General features: G+C 34.8%; 2 protein-coding genes across 4 annotated transcripts; both read left to right on the top strand.

The window, feature by feature from the left end:
* Positions 1 to 858: 858 nt before the first annotated feature.
* Positions 859 to 8116, top strand: LOC147409485 (bifunctional riboflavin biosynthesis protein RIBA 1, chloroplastic-like). Its single transcript, XM_086429494.1, has 7 exons — positions 859 to 1612; positions 2849 to 3191; positions 3276 to 3497; positions 5733 to 6055; positions 6176 to 6305; positions 6931 to 7227; positions 7489 to 8116. The coding sequence occupies exons 1-7, from the start codon at positions 1563 to 1565 to the stop codon at positions 7741 to 7743; spliced, it is 1620 nt and encodes a 539-aa protein (XP_086285620.1). The 5' UTR covers positions 859 to 1562; the 3' UTR covers positions 7744 to 8116.
* Positions 8117 to 9152: 1036 nt separating this feature from the next.
* Positions 9153 to 20372, top strand: LOC147409484 (bifunctional riboflavin biosynthesis protein RIBA 1, chloroplastic-like). 3 transcript variants are annotated; one of them, XM_086429510.1, is made up of 8 exons: positions 9153 to 9310; positions 12073 to 12160; positions 13607 to 13883; positions 14982 to 15203; positions 15305 to 15627; positions 15822 to 15951; positions 19424 to 19720; positions 19999 to 20371. In XM_086429510.1, exons 2-8 carry the CDS (start codon positions 12111 to 12113, stop codon positions 20197 to 20199), a joined length of 1500 nt encoding a protein of 499 aa, XP_086285636.1. In that variant the 5' UTR covers positions 9153 to 9310; positions 12073 to 12110; the 3' UTR covers positions 20200 to 20371. The 3 variants fall into 3 exon arrangements, with proteins under 3 accessions (XP_086285636.1, XP_086285647.1, XP_086285654.1); XM_086429521.1 differs by lacking the exon at positions 9153 to 9310 and adding an exon at positions 9437 to 9457 and having other exon boundaries at positions 19999 to 20372; XM_086429528.1 differs by lacking the exons at positions 9153 to 9310; positions 13607 to 13883 and having other exon boundaries at positions 19999 to 20372.
* Positions 20373 to 27956: the final 7584 nt, after the last annotated feature.

The raw sequence follows: 27956 nt of genomic DNA, 5'->3' as shown, positions 1-27956 counted from the left end.
CTAAGTCGAGTTGGAGCTTTAATTTTTTTTTTTCTAGTATGACTCTCTTATTTATTGAAAGTGTGCTATAAGGTGCTACAGTAACTGTGTGCTACAAAGGATCCGCTTCTGAACCTAAGACATGGAAACACTTTCCACATATCTTATCACCTTGCTAAGTTGACATCTTCGGTGTTCAATATAAATAATGCTCAAATAGAAAGTGGAGTTAAGATCATTACATCATCACTCATATTAAATATTTTATTTAAATATAAATTATCAGAAAAATTTTAACAATGCTTTTAGAAACTTAATCAATTACAAGCAATATCACAATATAAAAAATACCATACACACAACATCAAGGTTTAAAATAAAAAAATGAGATTATCTCTTTCACGAAAGAGAAGAAAAGATAGATTTCAATCTCGATTTCTCATGTATCTTTGGACAATATTATAAAGTTTTTTTTTTTTTTTTCACAAAACTTTGAACAAAGAGAAGAAGAAATGATGTTGATTCGGTCATGGAACGTATTGGACCATTTTTCGATGCTCTAACACACGTGCAATAGCAAATATAAATTTTCGAGAGATATGTTAGGCTTTTGAATCTCAAGTCTCAACCCAAATCCAAGAAGAGGAAGCAAAATCTAGCCTAAGCCCAATCCATATCGGGCTGAGCCTGATCCGTTAAAGTTAGAGGAGATCAATAAAAGTTAAGGTACAAGGTCCAGACCACGAGGTTCCTTTTCATCTTGGTTTGGACTTTGGTTTGGAGATAGGTAAGCTTGGCTCGGGATTAACAACTAAGAAATAAGAACGTTTCGATTATTCTGGAAATTTTTTGAAGAATTTATTGACAAAGAGAAAAAAAAAAAAAAAAAAAACTCCGATTTTTTACGATCTCATCCCCTTTTTCTCTCGATAAGTCTGGAAAATGAGCAAACGGCTTTGTTCTTCAGAGAATTAAGGGTTTTGTGTTCGTAGATTCGAGTAATTGAAGGATTTCTAATGAAATTTTATAATTTTTTTGCTGGATAATCGAGCTCGTTTTCAGATCTGAAGTCATCGAGCTCATCACTACTACCTCAAAGAAACGATTTTGACTGGAAATTTTTTCAGATTTTGATGAATTTCCAGTAAATTTCGTTTCTTGGTGTGCAAAATAAAGGGTTTAATTGGAAGTTTCTACTTTGGATTTGTATAATCTCCTTTAATATTTCTAAATTAACAAAAGAGCCCATAATTCATGATCATTAGAGTGATTATCGCAAGTTTGAGGGGCAAATAGTTAAATAAATGGTGTAGGTAGGAGGACAACTGGAAAAAAGAGCTATATAGAATCATATGGTCAATTCTGTCTGGCTTTGACGGATAGGGACAGAATCGCAGTCGTGGGTCATACAAGTAGGTTAACGACTTTCTTTGCCGTTACTCGTTTTGCCTAACTTTTGTGAGGTTTCGTCGCTGTTTCTGTTCTTTTATTGTTAACGAATTGGATTTGGCTTCTCTTGATAATAAGAAACCCTCGTTTGGTGTAGGTTTTCGTGGTTGAGATTGGATGATTTTGCAGGAACAATGGCTTCAATCAACCTTTCTTGCTCTACAATGGCCTTATCCCCTTCACAGTAATCTCTCTCTCTCTCTCTGTCCTGTTGTTTCATATTAAATTTTCCATGGAGTTATCTCTTTTTCGAGATTTTGGATCTGAAAACTAGGTGGTTGATTATGGATTCGTGCCGTGCTAGAATTTTTAAATGCAATTTTTCTCATTTTGTATGAACCATTACAGGTGGAGGGTTTATTTTATTTTATTTTATTTAAAAATTTTAACTATTTCGATGTAGTTTGAGAGTATTATAGAAGATAATTTTCCAATCAAAAAGTTTTTTTTTTTTTTTTTTGGAGTAGATTTATGGTCCTCCCTTGGTCATCATCGTCATCTTCAATGCCTTATCCCAAATATTGGGGACAGAAACATGAATCCTTATTAGTTCAATTACAATTGGAAGTTGTCACCGATTGTTGATAATAGTCTGTAATATCTTGCATTAGACTTCTTTAGAGTTGGAATATCGATGAAATCCGTAACCTTATTTATGTTTGCCACTAGAAAACTGATCAAATGCATCTCTGTTTTATTGTATTTTCATTCCATCTCTTGTTAATCTTTTGTCATTTGTGTGTGTGTGTGTGTGTTTTTTTTTTCCGGGGGGCAGGGGTTGTAAGGGACTATCTGTTCAAGGATTTATGTACAAAATTTTGGGGTTCGGAATTTTGTGTGTTGATTCGTTTAATTTTTTGTTGGATTTATACCCAATGATTGGTTTTCTCTGACATGACGTTCCACACACTTGAATTTGAAGCCCATGGAAGTCCAAATATTGGGTGTAAGTCAAACAGAGGGAAGGATTTCATTGGTAATCCTGTATCCTTTATTACTATTAGTTCGGAAAGAAATTCTTTGTACATTGGGGTTTTTCTTCTCTTCAGTTATCAATCGTTTGTCCAACTAATAGAATGTCATTCTTGCAAATGTTCAGGTCCTTGGGTTGTAACTGTACACATTATTATGTCACAGTTTTATGTATAATTTGATAAATTCATTTGGGTTCATTAAAAAAAGGCTTGATAGATTTCTACAGAGTTTTACGTTCAATAAGTTTGGTCTGAAAGAAATTTAATAACCCATTCTCATACTGTAAATTAAAAAGTAATGGTTACATTTTAACACTCATTTGTAGTCATTGATGATACTTGTGAAGGGAAGTTACTAACTATAATGCGTTTTAAGTTTTTATAGTTCTGTGTCAATTACTTTCTTTTAACAATATGAAAATCTTGCAAATCATCTGTCACTGCAGAGGGCACAAGTACTTAAACTGGTGCAATGGGCTGCAATGTGTGAATCCATTTCCAGCAAGTAAGAACTCTTTGGATTCACCGTTCATCAATCTGACTAGAAAATCCTGCTTTGGTCTCAAAGGAGATGGCAGAATTAGAGCTGCAGTAATATCTGGAAACGAGCAGGTTAACCTATCAACTGGTATTGAGATGCAACCTGATGCAAGAGCATTTGGAACACTTTCAGCAGAGATCACTCCAACTGATGAATTTTTCGTTGATAAGGATGAATTCGATTTGGATTGCCCTTCAAGAGGTTTTTCCTCCATCCCAGAGGCCATTGAAGACATCCGCCAAGGCAAGGTTTGTTGTCTCCTTGACTAGTTTTGCGGTGTAGCTGGTTGTTTCATTGTTTGGTTCATTTCTAACTTTGGGTTGGTCTTGCAGATAGTCATTGTTGTAGATGATGAAGACAGAGAAAATGAGGGAGATTTGATAATGGCAGCATCATTGGCAACACCGGAAGCTATGGCTTTTATTGTAAAGCATGGAACTGGAATTGTGTGTGTGAGCATGAAAGGAGAAGATCTAGAGAGGTTACAACTTCCTCTGATGGTAATGCATAGGGAGAATGAAGAGAAACTATGTACAGCATTCACAGTGTCAGTGGTATGCAATTCTCTCTATTCTTGAAACAGTTGGAAGTGATAATTTTTACATTTTATGAAGAAGGTTTGAATTTGATAAGAAAATAAGCATTTCTATGGAAACATAAATTAAACTTGTCCTGAATTTGATATGAACTCCTATAAACATTGCTTCATTAAGGTGCTTCTGATATAAAATTAATTTGTGCAAGGAACAAACAATACTTTCAACTTTCTTCTTTTTTCCCCAATTTTTTTTCTTTTATATTTAAATAATATTGCTATTCTACCAAGTTCTATGGATCGAGCAGGGGCGCAAACATATTGTCAATGCTTAACACGTATACAAGTAGTCTAACATGTTGTCTTTGGGAAGCCCACAACACTGATACTTCTATACCCATGTATTTCAATACAAAATTGTAGTTATATGTAATTAGAAGGTTATTTGAAATAAAATAAGAAAATAATATTTGGAAAGTAAAATCAAACATTTTCAATCATCATATGTGTCCAATAACTTAATAAATATAGATAGATCTTTCAAAGGGAAGACTATGACATCAATGGTTTCAAATACTGAGACGTGGGACGAGGTGCTTGGTTGGCCAGCGAATCGAGGCATAAGCCATGCATGGAATCTTTTGAATAAATAATATGACATATGTAGATAATTAACAAAAAAAATTAGGATAACTACTACGTATTTCCAGATCTCAAGTTCTTTTGAATAAATATTGTAACATATCAAATTCCAAGTTTTAATTCCCTATATTAATAGCAATATAAAATAGAACTATTTTATACTATAACAAGAAAGAGACATTTTATACTTAAATAATTGAAAGTTTTTGCATCTAGTAACTATTTTATATTTTTGGCAAAGGTATAAATAATTTCGATTTTTCAGTTCTTTTTTTTGTGTGTGCATAATACTAAATACTATAAAGTTCAATCAAATCAATTCTACAACTTTACTTATATTACTATTGTAATAATTGAATTTATTTTTAAATGCTGCAATTATGTTGCATGTTAGCGCAATAAGGAAAGGGAGAAGAAGAGAAAAGAGAAAAGGGAAAGGAGAAAACAAATACGGTCAATATATAGTTTAGTAAACAGAAAAATAGGAAAAAAAATTAACGTGTGAAGTGTTTGCCCCGGTCAAAGGGCATATGCCTCAGTTACGCCTCAGATTGGGTTGTATGCTTTTTGGGTGCCTCTTGGTACGAGGACGCACATCTCAGTTGTTTTTAAATTTCTTCCTTGCAACTTATGGTGTTTTTGAGCCTTGCTCTGAGGCATTCCTCGAGGCATAATTTCATACACCTTTAAAACATCTATACCAAATAGTTGTGGTTGTGGTTAACAACTTAATAATGTATTGTATGGAGGACGGAGTACATCAGCCTGCATTAAATAAACTTTCAATAAACAAGATCATAAAAATCAAATGCACGTGTGTTGGAGCTTGGGAACATGCGTATCCTTTCAAGTGTGTCGACACAAGAACTGTTTAGCTATAATTACGGTCTTTTTACTCATCAAAATGTTGATATACTTCTTTTGAGGATTGCTTTCACTTAAAAGGTCTTGAGTAGCTTTAGTCTGTTTACACTTTACATTTACAAACACAACATTTCTTCTCCAAATCAATTTTTAAGTTTTAAGTTCTTGCATTCATTTTTCTTTACTTAGGTTATGCTATAAGTTTGTTTTATGGAATTTCTTTAAAGGGCATTGTTTCTTGTTTAATTAGTTCAGATATGTAATTGTGGAAGTTGTTTGATTTCTTTTTTAGAATATTTGGATTTTCCATACCGTTCTCCCATCTTAATTTTGTAAAGTTGTTATCTTAGTCCAGTATTTTTATTTTTCAGTAGAGAAAACTCATATTTCCTTCTTTTTTTTTTCCTTTCTTGAAGCATTGTCAATTTAGGATACACCATCTTTTACGTTGTTTACTTAACTTTTATGGCCAATTGGTTGGAAGTTTATTCAAAAGAAAAAAAAAAAAACAGAAACATATATATATATATATATATATATTTGGAATTTTTAGTGGTCTAGAAACTACTTTTTTCAAAATATGTTTTGGCAACAGTTTTACTTTTGTGATTCTTCACAATGATTTCACAGGGGACCAGTTTAAGTAATTGTTCAGTAGAAGTAAATAGTTGTCCTTTTAATAGTTGCAAATTCTTGCTAAAGTGTATATGTATGTTTTCTTTTTGTAATTTACAATGGGCTTCTGTAGGATGCAAAACATGGTACAACCACTGGAGTGTCGGCTCGTGATAGGGCAACAACAATTTTGGCTCTTGCAGCTAGTGATTCAAAGCCTGAGGATTTCAACCGCCCTGGTCATATATTCCCTCTGAAGTACAGAGAGGGGGGTGTTCTAAAAAGAGCTGGACATACAGAAGCTTCTGTTGATCTTGCCATGCTGGCTGGGTTAGACCCCGTTGCAGTTTTATGTGAGATTGTGGACGATGATGGTTCCATGGCTCGGTTACCAAAGCTCCGCCAATTTGCACAGAGAGAGAACTTGAAAATTGTATCCATTGCTGATTTAATAAGGTAAATGATCGTATTATCTCTAGGGAGAGAGAATATATCATCATTAAAGTTATTTTAATTTGTAATCTTGTGCATTTTTTTTTGTTATTTCAATTGATGATGTTGGATTACAATTGGCAGGTATAGGAGGAAGAGAGATAAACTCGTGGAGCGGTCTGCTGCTGCACCGATACCCACAATGTGGGGACCGTTCAAGTCCTACTGCTATAGGTCAATCCTTGATGGGATTGAGCATATTGCCATGGTTAAAGTAAGTGAATTTCTTGAATTTTACTCAGCTACCTTAATTATGCTTTCTTACGTGCTTTGTGGGCTGGCTGGTTGATATGTTCTACTGTCTCTCGTAGGGTTGTGGGTTTCATCCCCATGTATCTTGATTTAAAATGAAAATGTTTCAAACATATCAAGTAGGGCTTTTCTCTTTAAAAAAGGATTTTCTATTTTGGTCGGTCAAAGTAGTATTAAATCCCTGACTAAAATCATTGCAGCCCTGTCGTCTTGCCACTAGAGCATGGAACCTGACCTAGACAACATTCTAGACAAAGCATTTTGTCTTATATGGGTTAAAAGTTTCGGAATGGGCTGATTTTTTGTGACAATGATTTCTATGATGAGAAAATCATCATTACAAAAAATCAGCCAATTTTGAAATTTCTAACCCTAGTTTATAAGTTGAAGAATTGTGAACTGTCAAATTTTCACCGATAGTTTGAGTAAATCATCCTCACAAAATATCAGCAGATTCTGAAACTTTTTAGCCATATCAGACAATACTTTGTCTAGAATGTTGTCTGGGATTTTGTCAAAACAACCCGGGTGCATTAGCATTATTTCATTCTACAAATTAATTGCAACATGGTTTATTATGTAAACAGGGTGAGATCGGGGATGGGCAAGATATTCTTGTAAGGGTGCACTCTGAGTGCCTCACGGGAGACATATTTGGGTCAGCCAGATGTGACTGTGGTAGCCAGTTGGCACTTGCAATGCAGCAAATAGAGGCTGCTGGGAAGGGTGTATTAGTGTACCTCCGTGGACATGAGGGAAGGGGAATTGGTCTAGGCCACAAGCTACGTGCATACAACCTGCAGGATGATGGGCGTGACACTGTGGAAGCCAACGAGGAGTTGGGATTGCCTGTTGATTCCAGAGAGTACGGCATTGGTGCTCAGGTATCCGATTTTGTGAAACTAGTTAATTGTTCTAGAGGTTATGCCCTGCTCTTAGGTAGCCATATTGTGCTGCTTTTGAACCTTAACTCTTTGGAAAATACTCTTTTTAACATTAGGCATGTTGTGGCCATTCCTCAATTGCCTATTAGATTATGGTTCCTAAATTTCTTGTGTCTATGATCCAGTGATGTTTATGACTGTTATTTTGATTTTTGATCGAATTAATTTAGCTATTCGAATTTGTTTCCCTTCTTATTGCAGATATTACGAGATCTTGGTGTCCGCACGATGAAGCTGATGACCAACAACCCTGCTAAGTACATCGGGCTCAAAGGTTATGGCTTGGCAGTCGCTGGCAGAGTTCCATTGTTAACTCCAATAACAATGGAGAACAAGAGATATTTGGAGACCAAACGTGCAAAGATGGGGCATATTTATGGTTTAGAATTCAATGGTGTCTTAACTGGTCATATTAGTGGAAATGGCAAACCCGATGGCCAACAACCCGTGTCATGATGTTCTGCCAGATAGAATATTTGTTGCAACCTTTGATCAATGAGAAGGTCCAAGTGCATGCTCTCAGTGACAGAAAGATATTGATTGCTATATTTCATTCAACACTAAATAATTTGAAGTTAAACATTCTCACCGAAAATTTCGGTTCCATTGTCAGTGATCCTCTTCCCATAAAAAGGTAAAATTAGTCATGAAAGAAAATGTGGTGTTGTAACAACAGAAACCGTAAGGGATTTTTCTTTGAAGATTTTGTTTTTAAGTAGGATTGATTGTTAGGGGGGATGGTTTATTTTTTCTGTAATTTTTTTTCTTCTTTTCCTTGATATGTTATAGCCTGTTGTTGGTCATCTAATCCCAGGGATGAGTTGTTGCTTCTCCTACTTTTTGGAATAAATTTATGTTGCCGAAAAATTAAACAAAGGAACTTGTACTATTTACTTTACTGTCTCACCATGTATCTAATTTAGCTATTTACTTGGTTCAAAGGTGGGAGTGGCTTTCTACTTGTTTACTTAGAACTTCGTTCCATGGCTTCTTTTGTACTTAACCATGGGAGTTTGAGTGAGGGTGCTTGACTTTAGTTGGTGTACTTGAAGAATCCATGTTTTTCCTCCTGGGGGACACTACTGCCACACACGTATCAGTGTGAAACTTGTCACATGCGACGTGTGCAACTTGTAGTATGCCATCACACATGTATAAGTGTGCTGAGTTCAGTTTTATGTTGGAAGTGGGAGCATCGTTGAGAGTTAAAAATTGAACTATTTTATAATGGAGATGGGGAGGGGTTCTAAAGAAATGTTGGGATGATTTTCTTGTAAAAATCGTTTTCAACGGTTGGATTTTATCAAAATGAAGGGAATACTTTTATAAAAAAATCTATGAAAAAAAAAGAAGAAATAAAAGAAAAATTTGGAAATCTTTGTTGATGATCATCATTTTGGGTTTGGATTCTATCGATACGTCTGGATATAATTGGATAATGTCAACCTCATCATTTATTTTCTCATGTCAGACTCTAGGGTGAGTTATCAAGTCTCACTTAAGTAAAGAGTTGCAACTCCTTATAAAGTAAGAGTTATGAAAAGTTGGAGAGTTCCAACTTTCAACAGTTGATTTTCAAACATGTACAAAATATAGTAATTTGTTTGAGTTGCTCTACAAAATAGATCAATTTTTTTTTTTTTGGCTAAGCAAACAAAATAGAACACTTGCTACACTAAACCGTGTAACAATAGAACATTCCCAAATAAGCAGAACCATGGCTCTTCATCACGTGTGGGTGACTACTTCCCTTCCCATGCTCACACATACCTTTCTAATGCTGAAGTAGGAAATTTTGAAATCTCAGCTATTAATTAAATGCAACCCTCTTGTAAAGTGTGTAGGTCCAGAGAAGCCATCCCTTCTCATTTCCCAAAAAATTTCAATTATTGAAGTTGCAACCATGTTAATTATATTTATAAAAGCTCTAATTGTTGCCAATGAAACTCATTACAGCTTGAAAGCTATAAGCTTGGAAGTGTTTTCAAGATTCAAGGAGTCTATATTAAATTGGTGCTCTAAGGTTGGCTTCTTCTATCATCATCTTCATTTTCTCAACTTTATCATGCTTCGGAATTATATTAACTTTGGAGTTTAATTTGTTCATCAAACGGTCATGATCATCCAATTGATATCACCCATTTGAAATATGGTCCTTGTGTATGAATAGGTGAGTGGGTTTTTTCTTTCAGAGTCGTAATCCAAAGCGGTGTCCTGTTCCTATAACAACATACAGTGTCTACTTGGCATGTTTTGGTGGGAGATTAAATACATCATGTTGCATGCCATGTAGAAAGAACGGCTTGGTTAGGAGCCGATGTGTTTTAAACTCCTACCAAAACGTGCCATGTAGACACCATTCCTATTCCATAAGAACATGACACCTTACTTGATCCTGATTCTTTTGATAGCAGGTTGGAACCCTTGGAGAAAATTTGATAAAAATTTGGTCAAACATAGTTAGATCCGGGTCAGATATGGATACATGCCTATATCCGCATAGATTCGAATGATATATTGCTTTGAAAATTATATTTTTAGATTTTTCAAAACGTCTTTTTTTTTTTTTTTTTGAAAACGAAGGGTATCCGGGCCAGCTTGCGCACACCAGACTAGTCCCTATGCCCCGCACTCAAGCTATACCCCACTACGTGGAGCGGTGCGTGGCCACCAAGGTTTTTTTATGGGTAGTGGGATTTGAACTTGAGACCATAGAAAGAGCATATTTCTTGGTCTCAAGTTACTACCATTCAGCCACCCCCTGGTGGTTCAAAATGTCTTTTCTACCACTTTAATACAATGGGAATTCTTATAAAATAAGAGGATTATAATGGTAAAATAGAATAGTTTAACAATTATCAAAGAAGTGTTGTAGAAAAAAATGTTGAACAATTTAGAATTTTCCGACCCAACTTTACCCAAATCAAGGAATTGGATCGAGTCAGATCCAGAAAAAAATCGGACCGGAATATGGATATTCTCAGATCCGGTCCGGGTCTCACCCATTTTAAGCCCTAGTCTGACTTAGATAGGTCATACAAATTCAGTGCAAGTTTGAGAATTTGACGGGCTTGGCCTTAAAGCCCATCAATTAGCCCAACACCCCGCTACATCAAGTTCTAAGACCGGTTTCATGATCAGATCACGGTTGATGAACTAGCTAGGCTAAATTTTTAATAAGGGACCAACTAGTTGCACACCAACCATTATCAATTCCACTCCATCACTTAAAAATTTACCTTTGTACTCCATTTGGATGATTAAACTCCAAAAATAATTTTAAAAAAATGTTGCACTCTTTTAAATTTTTTTTTGTTTTTTGTTCTTCCTCAATACACCAAAAGAAATTATTGCTGGTTCAGTAATTTGTGCAAGAAATATTTTTTCGTTTCAGAACCATATTTACAAAGTTACATTATCTTGAAATACACAAGTTTAGATAAAATTCTAAACAAAGATTAAAAAATCAGTGCCTTAATTAAGTTGGGGCCAAAGAGAATACAAACAAAATCAATTACAAAACATGGTCAAAGTAGAGCACGAACAACAAATATAAAATTACAAATTAAAATAAAGCTTAAACCTCAAAAGTTTAGGTATTGGAGTGCAAGTAATAGGTTAAAATAGAGGTAATACAACTATCAAAACAATAAAGGATTTTTTAATGTTGGTGTGCACCTAGTCAGTCCCTCGCAATAAATGGGATTCAGATGTATTGGATCCACCTATGTGGTTGATCCCATCTTGGGTGACTGAGTTGGGTTTATGTCGTCCCTGCACATCTTAACTTTGGTGTTTATGGTCTTGCTTCCCTCCTGATTCTACTACTAATGTAAATCTCAAGGTGACATTTATGCTTTAAGTAATAATAAATTTATAAAAAATGTAAATCGAGGCACCATGTAATTTCTAAGATAAATCCCAAACAGTGTCTCCTAAGGTGGGATTTGAATTCAAGATGTCTTTTAAGAGTGGTCTTAGTTATCTTGTAAAATTAGAAGATTGGATTTATTCTCTTGATTTTCATTGAATCATTATCAAACCTAATAGGATTTATATAAAAATATAAATCCAACAGATTTAATCCTAATCTAATCAGATTCCTTATAATGCGATTTTAACCTAATCAAATCTCTTTTCGGTGTATCATATAACGAAAGCGGATCCTCTGTATCTCATTTCTTCTGTAACTCTTTGTAGCTCTTGTTCTACATTCCAGAGAACACCACATTGAAGGAAAATAACAACACAACCCTCTTGGATTCATGGATTAGATCGGATTTGAAAAAAAAAAAATTATCAATTTTTTTTTAAACCTTAATCAAGTTTTTGAAAATAGACGATTACTGTACTCCTATATTTAAACGATTGGATGTAATCATCTTGATGACATGGCACATCCTCAAATGTTGACATAGGCTATAAAGGGCTACAAAAGATTCACGCTACAGAAGATCTGCTCCCATCGTATTACACCTTATTTCAATACATCGAAATAGGTGATATGGCCAAAGTGATTTATTTCAAAATCATAAACTTTGATTATGTGACGGAGAAACATTGTCAATAATGTATTAGATGCATTTTATAGTCTAACGGCCTATTCCGTTTCTGTTTGGCTTTGTTGGATAGAGTCTGAATTCCAGCCATCACTAGTGTCACACAACCTTTTTGCCGTTAAGCTTTTAGCCAAAAATTTTGATTTTTCTTCATTTTTTTTTTTCTCTATTCCAAGTTGGCTTTGGCTTCTAATGATTATTAATAAGAAACCCTCATTTGTTGCAGGTTTACGTGCTTGAGATTGGACAGAGTGAGCAGGAAGAATGGCTTCCATCAATCCTTCTTGCTCTACAATGGCTTTGTCTCCTTCACAGTACTCTCTCTCTCTCTCTCTCTCTCTATATATATATATATATAGGGTCCCTTTCAGCAACAAACATTTTGACAAACATTTTGGCAAAACATTTTTCAAAACATGGGTTAGAGGTTTTGGAATGGGCTGATTTTTGGTGAGGATGATCTCTACGGTGAGGAGATCATCCTCATAAAAAATCAGCCCATTCCAAAACTTCTAGCCCCATGTTAACAGGTTGAAAATCGTGGACCGTCCATTTTTTGTAAACCATTTTTGATGGGTTAGAAGTTTTGGAATGGGCTGATTTTTGGTGATGATGATCTATTCCCTGTAGAGATCATCCTCACCAAAAATCAGCCCATTCCAAAACCTGTAACCCATATTTTCAAAAATGTTTTGCCAAAATGTTTGTTGCTGAACATTTCCCATATATATATATAATATATATATATATATTATATATATATATATATATATATATATATAATAAAATTTTAAAATATGGGTTAGAGGTTTTGGATTAAGCTGATTTTTTATGAGGATGATCTCTATGATGAGAAGATGATCCTAAAAATAAGTCTAATCTGAAACTTCTAACCCCATCAAAAGTGATTTAGAGTGTGGACCAATTTTTTACCAATAATTTGTAAGCCACTTTTGATGGACTTAGAAGTTTCAAAAATAGAGAAGGTGGAATAGAAGTGGTTTGATTCAAAAATTTGGATTTCACAAATGCCCCCACCTTTACCTTTAAACTTAATGTAATCAGAGTCATTTTGGTCAAAAACCAAGAAAATTGCAATCTCATGACAGTAAAATCACGCTGATTAGTTTTAAAAAATATCCATTTTGTTATGTAATTTTAAAAAATCTTTTAATTAATATTTTAAATTACAAATAAACCCTTTTGATACCTATGCATTTGCACGCGCCACCTTTTAACGAACTATAATGCAATCTAATAGGGTTTTTCAATTATAGTGGGTTGTGAGTGGTAATTACTACCAGCCCCACTTTCCATGATAACAAGAATTATGGGAATTTTTAACTCTATTAAAGAAGTAGCATAGCCATCCCCCTCCAATGCACCTTGGACTGTTTTTCTCAAGTCATATGTAACTGTGTATTAGGGGCTGGGGTAGAGTCCTCTCTCTACTTTGTTTGGTGATTACAAAAGTTTTGGGCATTAGAAGCAAGAATGGACTGTTGACTGTTCTGTCTATTTGGATTATAATTTGTGGAAAACAGGCATATGGATTTATTTATTTATTTATTTTTGGTCGATGATAATCTTTATGGTTGGTTTTAATTGATTGTGAAAGTTGTATTTGGGGGGTTAAATCCCAACAATTAGAACTCATCTACACTTTTGTTTATGATACTTGATAACTATAATGCATTTTGAGCTTTTTAATTCTCTGATTCTTAATTAATTTTTAATTCTTCACAACTTATTTTCTGTAGGGGGCACAAATACTTCAACATGTTCAATGGTTTGCACTGTGTGAATCCATTTGCAGCAAATAAGGTTTCAAAAGATTCACCCTTGATCAATCTGAGTAGAAAATCAGGTTTTCGTCTCAAGGGTAATGGCGGACTAAGAACATTTGAAACACTTTCAGCAGAGATTACCCCTACAAATGATGGTTATTTCGTTCATAAGGATGAATTTGATGTGGATAGCCCCACAGACGGATTCTCCTCCATCCCACAGGCCATAGAAGACATCCGTCAAGGCAAGGTTCGTTCTCACTATAGGAAATAGGCGCAAGAAATGATGAAAACAATGAAAAGTAAAAGCACAAATCAGAAATTAAGCGAGAACACAAACATATAATTTATACGTGATAAATTTGGGGGTCTAACTCAAAATCAATTGGCAATGAGTGGAGAGTCCCCACAGCTTATAAGAAGAGAAACAAGGCAATTTGTGTCCGATGTGGGACTAAACTCAACACGCCCCCGCACGTGTGGGCCGGATTTTGCCAAAGCACGTGAAGATATGAACTAGGTGATTGGAGGAGAGAAAGGCCCGCTCTGATACCATGATAAATTTGGGGGTCCAACTCAAAACCAATTGGCAATGAGTGGAGAGGCCCAAGAGCTTATAAGGAAAGAAACAAGGCAATGTGTGTCTGATGTAGGATTAAACTCAACAATATGGTTTGGCAAGATTGCCTACATTCATGGGTGATGATGAGATCCTTTGACTATTTTCATGAAAATCAGGGTTGCAATTCTCTCAATCTCACTTCTCTCAAAAAAGTTGAAACAAGCCACATAAATGTAAACAGATGGAATTGGATTTATTCTGGATTTTGTTGGACGAATTACAATCTACCCTAATAATTAGTCTTATAACAGATTTAGTCCTAATCTGGTCTGATCCAATCATAATCTAATGAAATCCCTTACAATACAAGATTTATCCTAATCCTCACCTGAGGATGATTTGCTTATAACGTAAGGCAACTTATTAGAATGCTCTGTGTCTAATATTCCAACAATAAAACCCTAAATAAGTTGACGATGAATCCACAGTCCTTACAAAAATGGAATTACTCAATTACCCTTAGTGACAAAAGTTACAAAATTGAGAAAAAAGTAACCTCGAAAAATTTGGGTCGGGGGCTCTGTCACATGAACCCCCCCACCTTCTCGTAGGGGGATTGCTGCCCTCTACAACCCCACAGTCAGCTCATTGGATAGCTTGAGCTACCGAATCTGCTACTTGGTGCACAATCCCTTATGTCAATATTAATCTACCAGCAAGAGAAGACAAGGCGCAAACATAACAGTATTCATAGCTAACATTGCTAACATTTAGCTGACCTTGCAGATAGTCATTGTTGTAAACGATGAAGATAGAGAAAATGAGGGAGATCTGATAATGGCAGCGTCGTTAGCAACACCGGAAGCTGTGGCTTTTATTGTAAAACATGGAACTGGAATTGTGTGTGTGAACATGAAAGGAGAAGATCTAGAGAGGTTACAACTTCCTTTGATGGTAATGCAGAAGGACAACGAAGAAAAACTTTGTCCAGAATTCACAATATCAGTGGTATAAAGAAGCTTTAATTTTATTCGATAAGAAAGTTAGCAATCTTACAGCAGGATATATTAAACTTATCCAGAAAATTATACTGGATTCTGCTTCTGTAGGATGCAAAAGTAGGTACAACCACAGGAGTATCGGCTTGTGATAGGGCAACAACAATATTGTCTCTTGCGTCTAAAGAATCGAAAGCTGAGGATTTCTGCCGCCCAGGTCATATCTTCCCTTTGAAGTATAGGGAGGGAGGTGTTCTAAGAAGAGCAGGACATACAGAAGCTTCTGTTGATCTTGTTGTGTTGGCTGGGTTAGACCCCATTGCTGTTATATGTGAGATTGTGGATGATGATGGTTCCATGGCTCGGTTACCAAAGCTCCGCCAATTTGCGCAGAGAGAGAACATGAGAATTATATCCATTGCTGATTTAATTAGGTATATCAATCTTTTAGTTGATATATTTTTTTTATAGACCTTATGTGCTGTGTGTGCACATGCGTGTGTATTATTCAGCATGTCACCATGTGCCAACTTCCATATCTGATAAGAAAAATGTTATTGTGGCAATGAGCTTGTCTGTGATCTTGATCATTTTGTTATTTCAATTGTTTTTGAAATACAATTGGCAGGTATAGGAGGAAGAGAGAGAAATTGGTGGAGCGATCTGCTGCTGCACCGATACCCACTATGTGGGGTTTATTTAAGGCCTATTATTATAAGTCAGTTTTGGATGGGATTAAGCATATTGCCATGGTTAAAGTAAGTGATTTTCTTTAATTGGATGGAGACTGAATTTAGATCAATAGATATGAATTCAGTCTCAATGACAGAAGACTGCGCTTTGTACATAGTGGAGTGAAGGAACAAGATTTGTTTTTTTTTTTTTTTTTTTGTGATAAGGTTCTGTTGTAATTATTGTGCTTAGTATTCCCAAATATTTGGGATTAGGCATAAATGATAACGATAATTATATAGTAGTGACATTTCAAAATATATATAGGATCGGGTTCCTGCAACACACATTGCGACACACATATAGACAACGTGTTTGTCTTATATGGGCAAAAATGTTTGGAATGGGCTGATTTTTTGTGAGGATGATCTCTGTGATGAGGGGATCATCCTGGCAAAAAATCATCCCATTCCAAAACTTCTAACCCCATCAAAATTGATTTACAAAAATTGGACGGTCTATAATTTTTCAACAAAAATTGGACGGTCTAGAAGTTTCATAATGAGCTGATTTTTGGCAAGGATGATCTCCTCACCACAGAGATCATCCTCACAAAAAATCAGCCCATCCCAAACATTTTTGCCCATATAAGACAAAACATGTTGTCTATATGTGTGTTGAAATGTTGTCTATATATATAGGGTCCCGTTCGCCACCCTTAGTTTTACCACACACTTTAACAAACGCGTTTTGTCTTACATGGGTTAGAAGTTTCGGAATGATCTGATTTTTGGTGAGGATGATCTCTATGGTGAGGAGATCATCCTCACCAAAAATCAGCTCATTCCAAAACTTCTAACCCCATCAAAATTGATTTAAAAAAAATGGACGGTCCACGATTTTTCAACGTGTAAACATGGGGCTAAACATTTCGGAATGGGCTGATTTTTGGGGAGGATGATCTTCTAATCATAGAGATCATCCTCACCAAAAATCAGCCCATTCCAAAACTTATAACCCATGTAGGACAAAAAACGTTTGTTAAAGTGTGTGGTAAAACTTAGGGTGCTGAACATTTCCCATATATATATATATATATAGGGAAATGTTTATATATATATATATATATATATGGGAAATGTTCAGCACCCTAAGTTTTACCACACACTTTAACAAACGTTTTTTTGTCCTACATGGGTTAGAAATTTTGGAATGAGCTGATTTTTGGTGAGGATGATCCCTATGATTAGAAGATCATCCTCCTAAAAAATCAGCCCATTCCGAAATGTTTAGCCCCATGTTTACAAATTGAAAAATCGTGAACCGTCCATTTTTTGTAAACCATTTTTGATGGGGTTAGAAGTTTTGGAATGAGCTGATTTTTGGTGAGGATGATCTCCTCACCATAGACATTATCCTCACCAAAAATCAGCCCATTCTAAAACTTCTAACCCATGTAGGACAAAACACGTTTGTTAAAGTGTGTGGTAAAGCTTAGGGTGCTGAACGGGACCCTATATATATAGGGTGGCGTTCCGTTGACAAAATCCTGGACAACATCCTGTACAAAGGATCCTAACCATTGGATTCTAATAGATCGGATGGCTACAAGCTTTCTCTACGGTTGTAAAGCACGAGTCACATGTTGTGAATTAAATTTATCGAAACTACAATGACCTCCCTCCCCAAATAGAATTTTACTTTCAAAATAAATAAAAGAGTCTCTCTCTCTTACTTTGCTCTATCTTCTTCCTTCTCCATCGAACCAGCACCCCTCCATTACCGAAACAGCAAGCCTCCACAGCCATGAATCAAAACACCCATGAAACTCTTTCCCTCTCTCTCATACTCCTCTCTTCAAATCGAACAAATCCTAACTCTTCTTCACCCTCTCTTTTCACGAACTCGTACTCTTCTCTGCGATTTCAATATCACAGGATGAGTTCTCCGACGAATCTCTCTCTCTTGGTCGATTATCTCTCTCATTCTTAGGTCCTAATCATTTTCCCTCTCTCAGTCGACCACAGGTGAACCCTAACTCATCCCATCTGCAACGACAACCACAGAGATCTTCACCGAACCCTATTCAACATTGAAAGTTCCATCGAAAGGTTTCATTGAAGCTTGAAGCTTGAACGAACCAGCATTCCTTACTGGGTTTAGTATGTAGTTTCCAAACAAATTTTATCAAAGTAAAGTAAAACAATTACACATCACAGGAATTACATAGTAATAAGGGTGATTAATTTTAAGAAGGGTGGTTCTTCAACAATGGCCTATTTTGAAAAAAATAAAACGAAAAACAATCCATCATCCAAACCAATATTGGTTTTGAAACCATCAACCAAACCAATATTGATAGCAGAATTTAGTTTACTAGTTAAAGTACTCTTAAAGCAAATCTTTTGTCTTGGTTAGCAAGCACCACAGATGCTACTTAATAACCTAAAGATGCAAATGGCATGTAGTCTGTATGACTTAAGCCACACCACTTTAAAATATTTAAGTGGGTTATTAAATAGAAAAATCACAAATAAAAACCCAAAAAAGTAATCTTGGCGAGAAGTTGTTGGCAGAAGGATTTTTTTTTCTGAGTTTATGCTATGGGTTAGGGGAAAAATTGCTACCTTTAGAGGAGTATGAGAGAGAAGGAGAGAGTTTCATGGGTGTTTTGGTTCGTGGCTGATTCCTCAGTGGAGGCTTCTTGTTTCGGTAAAGGAGGGTTGCTGGTTCGGTGGAGAAGGAAGAAGATAGAGCAGAGTAAGAGAGAGAGAAAGGGTCTGTTTTATTTATTTTGAAAGAAAAATTCTATTTGGGGAGGGAGGTTATTGTAATTTCGATATACTTATTTATAAATAAGATAAATTTTATGCAAAACATGTGACTCATGCTTTACAACTGTAGAGAAAGGTTGTAGCCGTCCGATCTACTAGAATCCAATGGTTGGGATCTTTGTATAGGATGTTGTCCAGGATTTTGTCAACGGATCGCCACCCATATATATATATATATATATGTAGGGTCTCGTTCGGCACCCTAAGTTTTACCACACACACACACTTTAACAAACGCGTTTTGTCCTACATGGGTTAGAAGTTTCGGAATGGACTGATTTTTGGTGAGGATGATCTCTATGGTGAGGAGATCATCCTCACCAAAAATCAGCTCATTCCAAAACTTCTAACCCCATCAAAAATGATTTATAAAAAAAGACGGTCCACGATTTTTCAACTTGTAAACATGGGGTTAAACATTTCGGAATGGGCTGATTTTTGGGGAGGATGATCTTCTAATCATAGAGATCATCCTCACCAAAAATCAGCCCATTCCAAAACTTCTAACCCATGTAGGACAAAAAACGTTTGTTAAAGTGTGTGGTAAAACTTAGGGTGCTGAACATTTCCCATATATGTATATGCAACCTAAAGAACCAAAATAAAGTTAATGGAGTTTATCCTTATTGTTCTTATTTAAATTTAAATCCTGACCAAAACAATGCAGCCTTTTGTTTTCCCAAACTAAAAGGAAATTGCAACATGGTTTATTATGTAAGTACAGGGTGAGATCAGGGATGGGGAAGATATTCTTGTAAGGGTGCACTCTGAGTGCCTCACAGGAGACATATTTGGGTCAGCCAGATGTGACTGTGGTAACCAACTAGCGCTTGCGATGCAGCAGATAGAGGCAGCTGGGAGGGGTGTATTGGTGTACATCCGTGGACATGAGGGAAGGGGCATTGGTCTAGGACACAAGTTACGTGCGTACAACTTACAGGATGAGGGACGTGACACCGTGGAAGCGAATGAGGAGCTGGGATTGCCTATTGATTCCAGAGATTACTGCATTGGTGCACAGGTAACTGATTTGTCAAACTAAGCGTTAACTATTATAGAAGTTATGCTGGTCTGTTTAAAATTCAAGTTGGATGTTCCCTTGTGAACCTTGGTAACCATTTTCTTTGATTCTCCATTTTTCCGATGGTAAGCTGGACTTGAACCCACGACCTTAAAGTTGTTTTGCAATGTGTCAAAATCCATTAGACATGTTGGGGTCATCCCTTAATATCCCATTAGTTTTTAATTTATAATTAAACAAATTTAAGTATTTTGAATCTTGTGTCATACTTATTGCAGATACTTAGAGATCTTGGTGTTGGCACGGTGAAGTTGATGACAAACAACCCAGATAAGTACACTGGGCTCAAAGGTTATGGTTTGTCAGTTGCAGGTAGGGTTCCATTGTTAACTCCAATAACGAGGGAAAATAAGAGATATTTGGAGACAAAACGTGTTAAAATGGGGCATCTGATTTCTGAATATTCAATGGAGTCATAACTTGTCCTATCAGTTGAAATGTAAATTGTAAAAGCGATTGGAGTAACCCATCTCATGACACATCCGAGGAATAGAGGGACATATAACTATCCGAGGAATAGAGGGACATATAACTATGTGTTAAAGGGGACTAATGTAATAACCCGATTTCACTAGATTTTGGTGGATAAAGTATTTTATAAAAATAATCGTTGACATAGATTAAAGGGAGATTAAAAGTGTAATGATTTTGTAACTCAACCTAAATAGGGTAACTCAAAAACTCAATAACGTTTACCTTGCAAGAAGTGTTAACTTTTTCTCTCAGGATACCTTACTTCACATCCCCATAAAACATGTGCACTTGTGTATTTTGAGGGAAAAAAATTTACGATTCTTGCAATGAGTTTTTGAGTTACCTTGTTAGGTTGAGTTACAAAATCAACACTCTTTTAAAAATTAAATTATTTTAGTATAAAAATGATAAAATAGTAAAATAACTACTGAACTTTAACACCGTTTGTAAAGGAGAGGTACGTGAAATTGTCAAAGTGTTTGTCATCAATGAGGAATTATATGCTAGACCTCAAGGGGTGAAAGTGTAATCTACCCTTAATATTATAATGAGAAAACGGCGAGTATTGTTAACCCAAATGGGAAATACACATTAATTAATTATTAAATTAGAAAAACATCCTTGCATTACAGTAAGAGAGATTCTATTGCCACACCAACTTTTGCTAATGCCACCCCATGATGATGCCAATTCCTAATAATTTTACATGTGAATTGGGTGGGGGGCGTTAGCAAAAGTTGGTGTGGCAATAGAATCTCTCTAAAATAATGCACTTGCATTGATGTAAATCTTTGTCCAATGATCATTTATGGATTTGAATTTTCTTCAATATCTAGATATAACCGGATAAAGTTGTTATCATTATTTATTGGAAAAATTACTTAAAGGACCCTTGTGGAAGGATTTATTTAGTAAACTTTTTCTTTCTAAAGGGTAAAGGGTCCCTTGTACTATCAAATTCACAAATTTTATTGTCGAACTCAACGTTTTTATTATTATTTAGTGTTGAGTTCAAAAATTTTACTGTTGAACTCACCATTATTTACTGTCGAATTCACAACTTTTTATTTATTATCGAACTCGACACTTTTTAATTATTATCAAGTTCACAACTTATTAAATAAAAAGTGGTGAACTCGACAATGGTAAAACCCACCTATTTTCACCTTTCGAGTTTTTCCAATTAAAATACATGGAAAGATCAACTAAAAATTGGAGATAACGACTTGTTTAGATGATTTCAACAACAAAAAAATCGTTCTTAATCTATTTTCATCCAAAAACAAAGAAAAAAAATGAAAAAACCCTTTAAAATGACTTCTTCTTTATTAAATCCTTTTTTATGGAATGGAGTCTCCGAAACTTGATTGAGATGTCAAAAATAAAAATTTTGGATGAAAACGATGAGTTCAAACGGTTAGGACATTCAATCGTGAGAAATGTGGGAGATGAGGTCTAGGGACCATTTAGAAAGAAAAAGTTAACTAAATGTCTTCTTAAGCAACCGTTGAAAATGTAGGGACTATTTTAAAAGATGCCCTTCCGTGAGGGTTCTTTTAAGTAATTTTCTTATTTTGGGCTCTAGAATTAGTTATCAACTCTTACTTAAAAAGTGTAACTTTCACCTCAGACATAAGACAAAGTCGGTCCCTCATCCATATGTGTCATTGAGTGGATTTGAAGTCATAAATTCTTCAAGATCTATTGTTTGATAGTCTTCCAATGTTGATGTGAAAACGCCTCGTGGGAGACAGACTTTAGCTTCCTCATATTAGACTTATAAATTAGGGGTTCTATACAGTTTCATTAATCAAGACAACTCTTTCCTTGCCTAGCAACCAACAAAAGGGGGAAGTTACTTAAAGGATCCTAGCTTTTTTGATGATATCTTAATAGTCCATTTAATAAATTTTTCTTTTCTTAATAGTCCTTGGACTCATCTCATGTTTAAAATATCTTTGAAATATTCAAATTAACCTTCTCTCATCTTCACTTAGTTAGGTTTTCCAATGGTAATTGCGATCATTTTCATCGATTTTTGATCATAAATGAGAAATGGAGAATGATATTCTCTTAATTTTGAATCTTTAGATATTTTTTTTAATTTTTTTATTTGGTGTTTCATTAAAAAAAAAATGAAGAACGAAGTTGAGAATTTAAATTTTTGATGAGTTCTTTGTAACTTTTGATTTGCAACCATGGTATATGCATTTAGGGTATTTCGAGGAGATTTTACAAGTATTGAAGTTGAAAAACGAAAAATCTAATTCACATTACAGTGTCGAGTTGACCACCTTTTATTGTTTAGTTCAACATTGTCGACAATAAATTTCTACGGATCTACCTTGAGATTCGTGAAATATGATCGCAAATGATTTTATTGATTTTTGATGAAAAATGGATACAGATCTCAGTGTTTCCTCTGATTAACAGTCAAGTACAAAAATAGTAATGATGACGTATGCAGGTTTTCTTTTCTCCGGGCTTCACGCTTTATCGACTGAGAATGATGCTTTGACGTTGTCTTTGTTTTGTGCTTGATCTTCTGTAGAGGTTTCTGTAGATCTTCTTCTCTCCGGGCTTGGCGCTTTATCGGTTGAAAATGTTTTCTTGACTTCCAAAGAAGGGCTTTATGCTTGATCTTCTCTTTAGTCAGAGTCCGGATCTCTGAAGAACCTTGCTTTGTCTTTGGAGGAGGGCTTGAGAGCTTCTTCTTTTCTAAAGGGAAAGCTTCTGTTTTCTAAGAGAAAGTGATCCAAATCCCCTCTTAATGAGAGAGGCTATTGTATTTATAGACTTAAAATAATTTAGCTTTTTAATTATACCCTAATTTAAAAAGGTTTAATTGATTTGTTTAAAAGGCTAAATTTGTCCAAATCCCATTTTAAGGATTCTATGGATCATTATTGGGTTAAACTCATTTGTTTGGGTGTAAAGCCCAATACTTAATGTGTGGATCACTTGAATTCGTTATATTATGGGCTTTATCTGCGAAAGCCCCAAAACCTGAGTTTGTAGGGAGCACGTACCCAGTTAATGGACTCAATTTGGATCTGAGGCCCATTAATAAAATTAGGGATTTTTATTTATAAAATTTGTAAAGGCCTCTTCAAAATTTTGGTGCCTACAAACATTTTTACTATCGAACTCACCACTTAGTATCGAGTTCACCAATTTTTATTGTTTAGTTCAACATTTAATCACTTAGTGTTTACCGTAACACTTAGTATCAAGTTCGTCCCTTTTTATTGTCTAATTCAATATTTAATTACTAAAAATGTCTAACTCACCACTTAGTGTTGAAGTCACCATTTTTTTTTTTGTCTAGTTAAACAATATTTTCATTAAAAAAGACTCGTCGAACTCGAAAATAATTAAATGTTGAACTAGATAATAACAAGTGGTGAACTCGACACTAAGTAATGAGTTTGACCATACAAATGTTAAAATAGGCAATTTAAAGTAGTATAGCCCTCAACCCGAGCAGTGAGATTGAAATATTTAATATAAAATATTTATAAATTATTGTGTAGCTTTAGGTTCAGATTGAGTAGGGTTACCCAAACCCTCAACCTGAGCTCAACCCAAATTAAGTTTGGGTTGAATTATTGTAACTCGGGCTCAACTCGTGTTCTATATAACTTGGCCCAAGTCACCCATCAGTCAATTTGAGCCCGAATTGAGTTTGGACCAGCCCATCCAAAGTTGCAATCCGATTGCTTGATAGTGACAATAGGTAGTAATTCTTCGAATAATTCACGTATAACACTATAATTTTATGAATAATACACGAAACGATTAAAACTTTCATCCAATTCAATTCCTATTAAAAATTCTCAATTTTTTGAGCCTTTTGAAATCATTCATAATTTATTCTTTTCCCGAATTAAACAAATCGAAAGTACTTTCTATAAAGGGAGTTAACAACACAAATTAACTCATACTTTTATATAATTTTTTTTATCTCAATATCATATAATAATATTTTCATTATTCTCTCTTTGCAACTAAAAGTTTCATTGTTAGACAATCACTAATCATTGTTTGTTATCGAATCTCAAGATTATCAATTAATAATTTTTTTTTTCATTCTTTTTACATATCTTCTCTCTCCTCTTGGATTTTTTGAACATGAGTCATGGTAACTCAATTTATTCAGATAGTATGTGCTTTGCATTATGAAGATTTCTGTTAATGGTATGATTAATCATAAGAAATATATATATATATATATATATATATGTTCTTAGTTTTAATTTTTTTTTTATATGCTCAACTGTTTGATATACATGCATAAAAATATCACATGTTCTTAATTTGTCAAGGATGAGTTCAAAGATGAAGGGTATTGATGGTGATTTTGAAAATTAAGGTATAAAAATAATAAATCTTTAAAAGATAGGGGATTTTCAAAATATTTAGATATGAGTATATTATGAAAATTTAAATATGTATACACACGAATTTTTGAAAGTTTTTGTTTTAAGGTATGGAAATCAAATTATATCTGAACCATTCTTGTATCGTATTTTTATCATTATCCCAATTTTGATGGAATTTTTAAATGAACTACTAAATATATATTCTTAATCTTACTTGAATATATCCCGTAATTGATTTTTTTTTTTTTAATCATACACCGAATTACTAACTATGATAGTGACAACTATGTGCCCTCATAACTATCTAAATTTTCTATTACGTAAATGTGGAATAATCATGATGTGGGCCATGTAACCAAGGGACACGTGACACTAGCTTAAATAGAAAGGATTCCACATTACACACACATTTCATGTTCCAACTCCCAACAAAACCACAAAGTTCTTTGCGTTATATTGAAGTTATTGTGACTTTTAAACGACTATATGACAACGCACGTAACCAGAATTCCAGAAGGGGAGACTAGTTAGAGTAGAATGAGATCGCCAACAACTCCATTTGCTTTTAACCAACTATTCCTCTCTCATTCACTCCACTCTTTCTTCGGAAATTGTCAAATCATCTATATAATGTTTCATTTTATGTTTTAAAACTGGAAAAATATACCCAGTCAACCCCTAAAATATACCATCATTATCATCAAAACCTTATCCCTAGGTTTTGGGATCGTCTAGCACATATATTAAATTTAGAGAACTGCTATTGGCACCCTAATTTTTTTACTTATTACATCTCAAATTCTTAAATCCATAAAAAAAAAAAAAAATCTATCAAAAAAAAGAAGAAGAGAGCGCTTCTATTGGCAGTTGGCACCCCACCTTTTAACTTATTCTCAATCATTCATATATTTTCTTTATATTTAATTCAGGTGTAATAAATAAAAGTTGGTGTGCCAATAGTAGTTCTTTAATTCTATGTAATGTAATTAAATATTTAAAAAAAAATGTAGAATTTATTCACTTAGGCAAATAAAAATTTTACCCAAAATGAGAAACTTATATTATAGGGACTATTAGGAGTGGATTTAGAGTCGGGGCGATGGTGGCACTTTCCCTCGCAATAATTTGAAAATTTTATAAGGATTTGTGCTCTTGTGACTAGTAACAAAGGTGGAAATATTATTTATCATTATTGTCCTCACAAAAGTTTTTAAAATTTATAAGAGCTTTAGTTGTCCTCATGTAGACAAAATCCTAACTCCTCCCCCCAGTAATGTAATTTTATATGTACATATGCAGTACTTTACATTATGTCAGGTAAAATAACCATTTTAATAAGGCTATAAAGGTAAATTTAATTTTATAACTATTCAAAATATTGAAATTCATAAAATTAATAAGACAAAATAAGTTAAGTTTAAAGGGATTTTAAAATCATATTTGATTATGTAATTTTTAAAATAATTTTATCCCATTATGTAAAATACCCTATATTTTTTGTTAAACAAGTGATTTAATGGTTCATACTAAGATGATGGAAGAGTCTAAGGGTATGTTTGATTGCACATGGAAAATAAGGTGGAAAATCAATTTCCATGGAAAATGACATTTTTCAAGTGTTTGATTGCACATGGAAATGGAATTCATTTTCCACCCCATTCAAAAAGTCCATTAAATCATGGATTTCACTTTCCCACCCATATGGGTGGGAAAATGAAATCCACCCATGTTTTCCATCATCAATTATTCCCTACCACCACCACTACCACCACCACCACCATTACACTAACCTTGTCGTCGTCGTCATCGCCGTCGTCACCCTCGCCGTTGTCGTCGGCTCCGTCTCCGACCACCTTCTCTCTCTCTTCTTATTTTTCTTCTTCTCCATCCCTCACCTCCTCCGCCACCACCATCACTACGTTCTCCCCCCATTTTCTTCACTTACCTTCATCGTCGCCGCCGTCACCGTCGTCGTCGTCGTCGCCGCCACCGTTGTCATTGTAGCCGCCACCGCCACAGCCACCGCCGCCGTCGTCGCCGCCACCGTTGCCCTCGTCGTCGCTACATCCTCCCCCCTCCCTCTTCCTCGTCATCTTCTTCTTCCTCTCCCTCTCCTCTCATCTTCTTCCTCCTTCTCCTCTTCTTATTTTTTCTCATATTTTTTCCATGATTTTATCCAAGTGAAATCAAACAATGGAATTTGATTTTCCAACCCTATCTATTTTCCACAACTAATTTTTCATGGATTTCAAATTCCATGGAAAGTGACTTTCCATGCAATCAAACATACCCTAAGATCTTTCTTTTAAATTAGGGCAAAAGCAAAATTAGCTGTAGATTCTGAGAAAGGGAGCTTAATTTCTAAGACAGCTTTATGAAAATACATTCAAATAAAATTATAAAATTACTCTTTCAAACCTAAAATAATGTTCATCCAAACAACCTCAAAATGGAAGGCTGACTGATCATTAATTACACAAATAACCATAGCAAAAATGATGGTTAAAAGATGTTGAGATTTTAGGACCGCATCATGTACCTAAGTAGGATGGACTTTTCTAACTTCAATCAATGTTGAAAAAGAATCAAGTAGAGGGGTTGAGATAGGAGGAAAAACACATGTTTCCTAGCTACGGAATCCCTATGAAGATCTTTAGATTAGAGTTTTATGTTTGAAGCTCTCACTCAAATGTTATTTGCAACTGGTATTTAAAATTTGTGCTTAAAGGGAACGTTTTGATTAGGAAAAATTCATAAATGCAAAGTTATAGTGCACTAGGGGAAAATTGAAAAGTTCAATAAGAAAATTCTACGGGCCAACACCCACCTATTTTAGAAATTAAATTTTGACGGTCCAAGGTCGTTGAAATTTTGAAGTTTCTCAGATTCAATAGCATTGAGCCATCGAATTTCTCCCATCCTCTATTAATTTGATTGTTTCGACTTGTCAAAACAAGAGTTGAAAATAAAAATTTTGACACCTTAGTTCGTTGAATATGGGTTTTTTTCGCATTGTATGCATTGACACACCACTATCTTCTAAGGGCGGGTTCAAATTAAATTTTTTTTATTTCTTTTTGAAAATTGTGATCGTAACATGGGGTGCACAAAACAAATTTTTTAATTTTTATTTTTTAAAGGTGCCCATAAAAATATGGGAGCCCTTAGAGAATCTTGTCGTTTCAATAAAATCTCCCATGGCTCATCAACTCAATTTATTTATTTATTTATTTTGGGGGGAGGGGAGGAGGAGGAGGGACTAATCAATCATTTTTTTTATGTCAGTGGAAACCGAAATATTCCACCGAAACATTTGAAAA

The sequence above is a fragment of the Akebia trifoliata genome, chromosome 2, assembly GCF_017979445.1.
Source record: "Akebia trifoliata isolate Shusen 1 chromosome 2, ASM1797944v1, whole genome shotgun sequence".
In the NCBI taxonomy this organism is placed as follows: Eukaryota; Viridiplantae; Streptophyta; class Magnoliopsida; order Ranunculales; family Lardizabalaceae; genus Akebia; species Akebia trifoliata.
The sequence above is the reverse complement of the archived record's forward strand: the minus strand, read 5'-3'. Positions and strand labels throughout refer to the sequence as shown.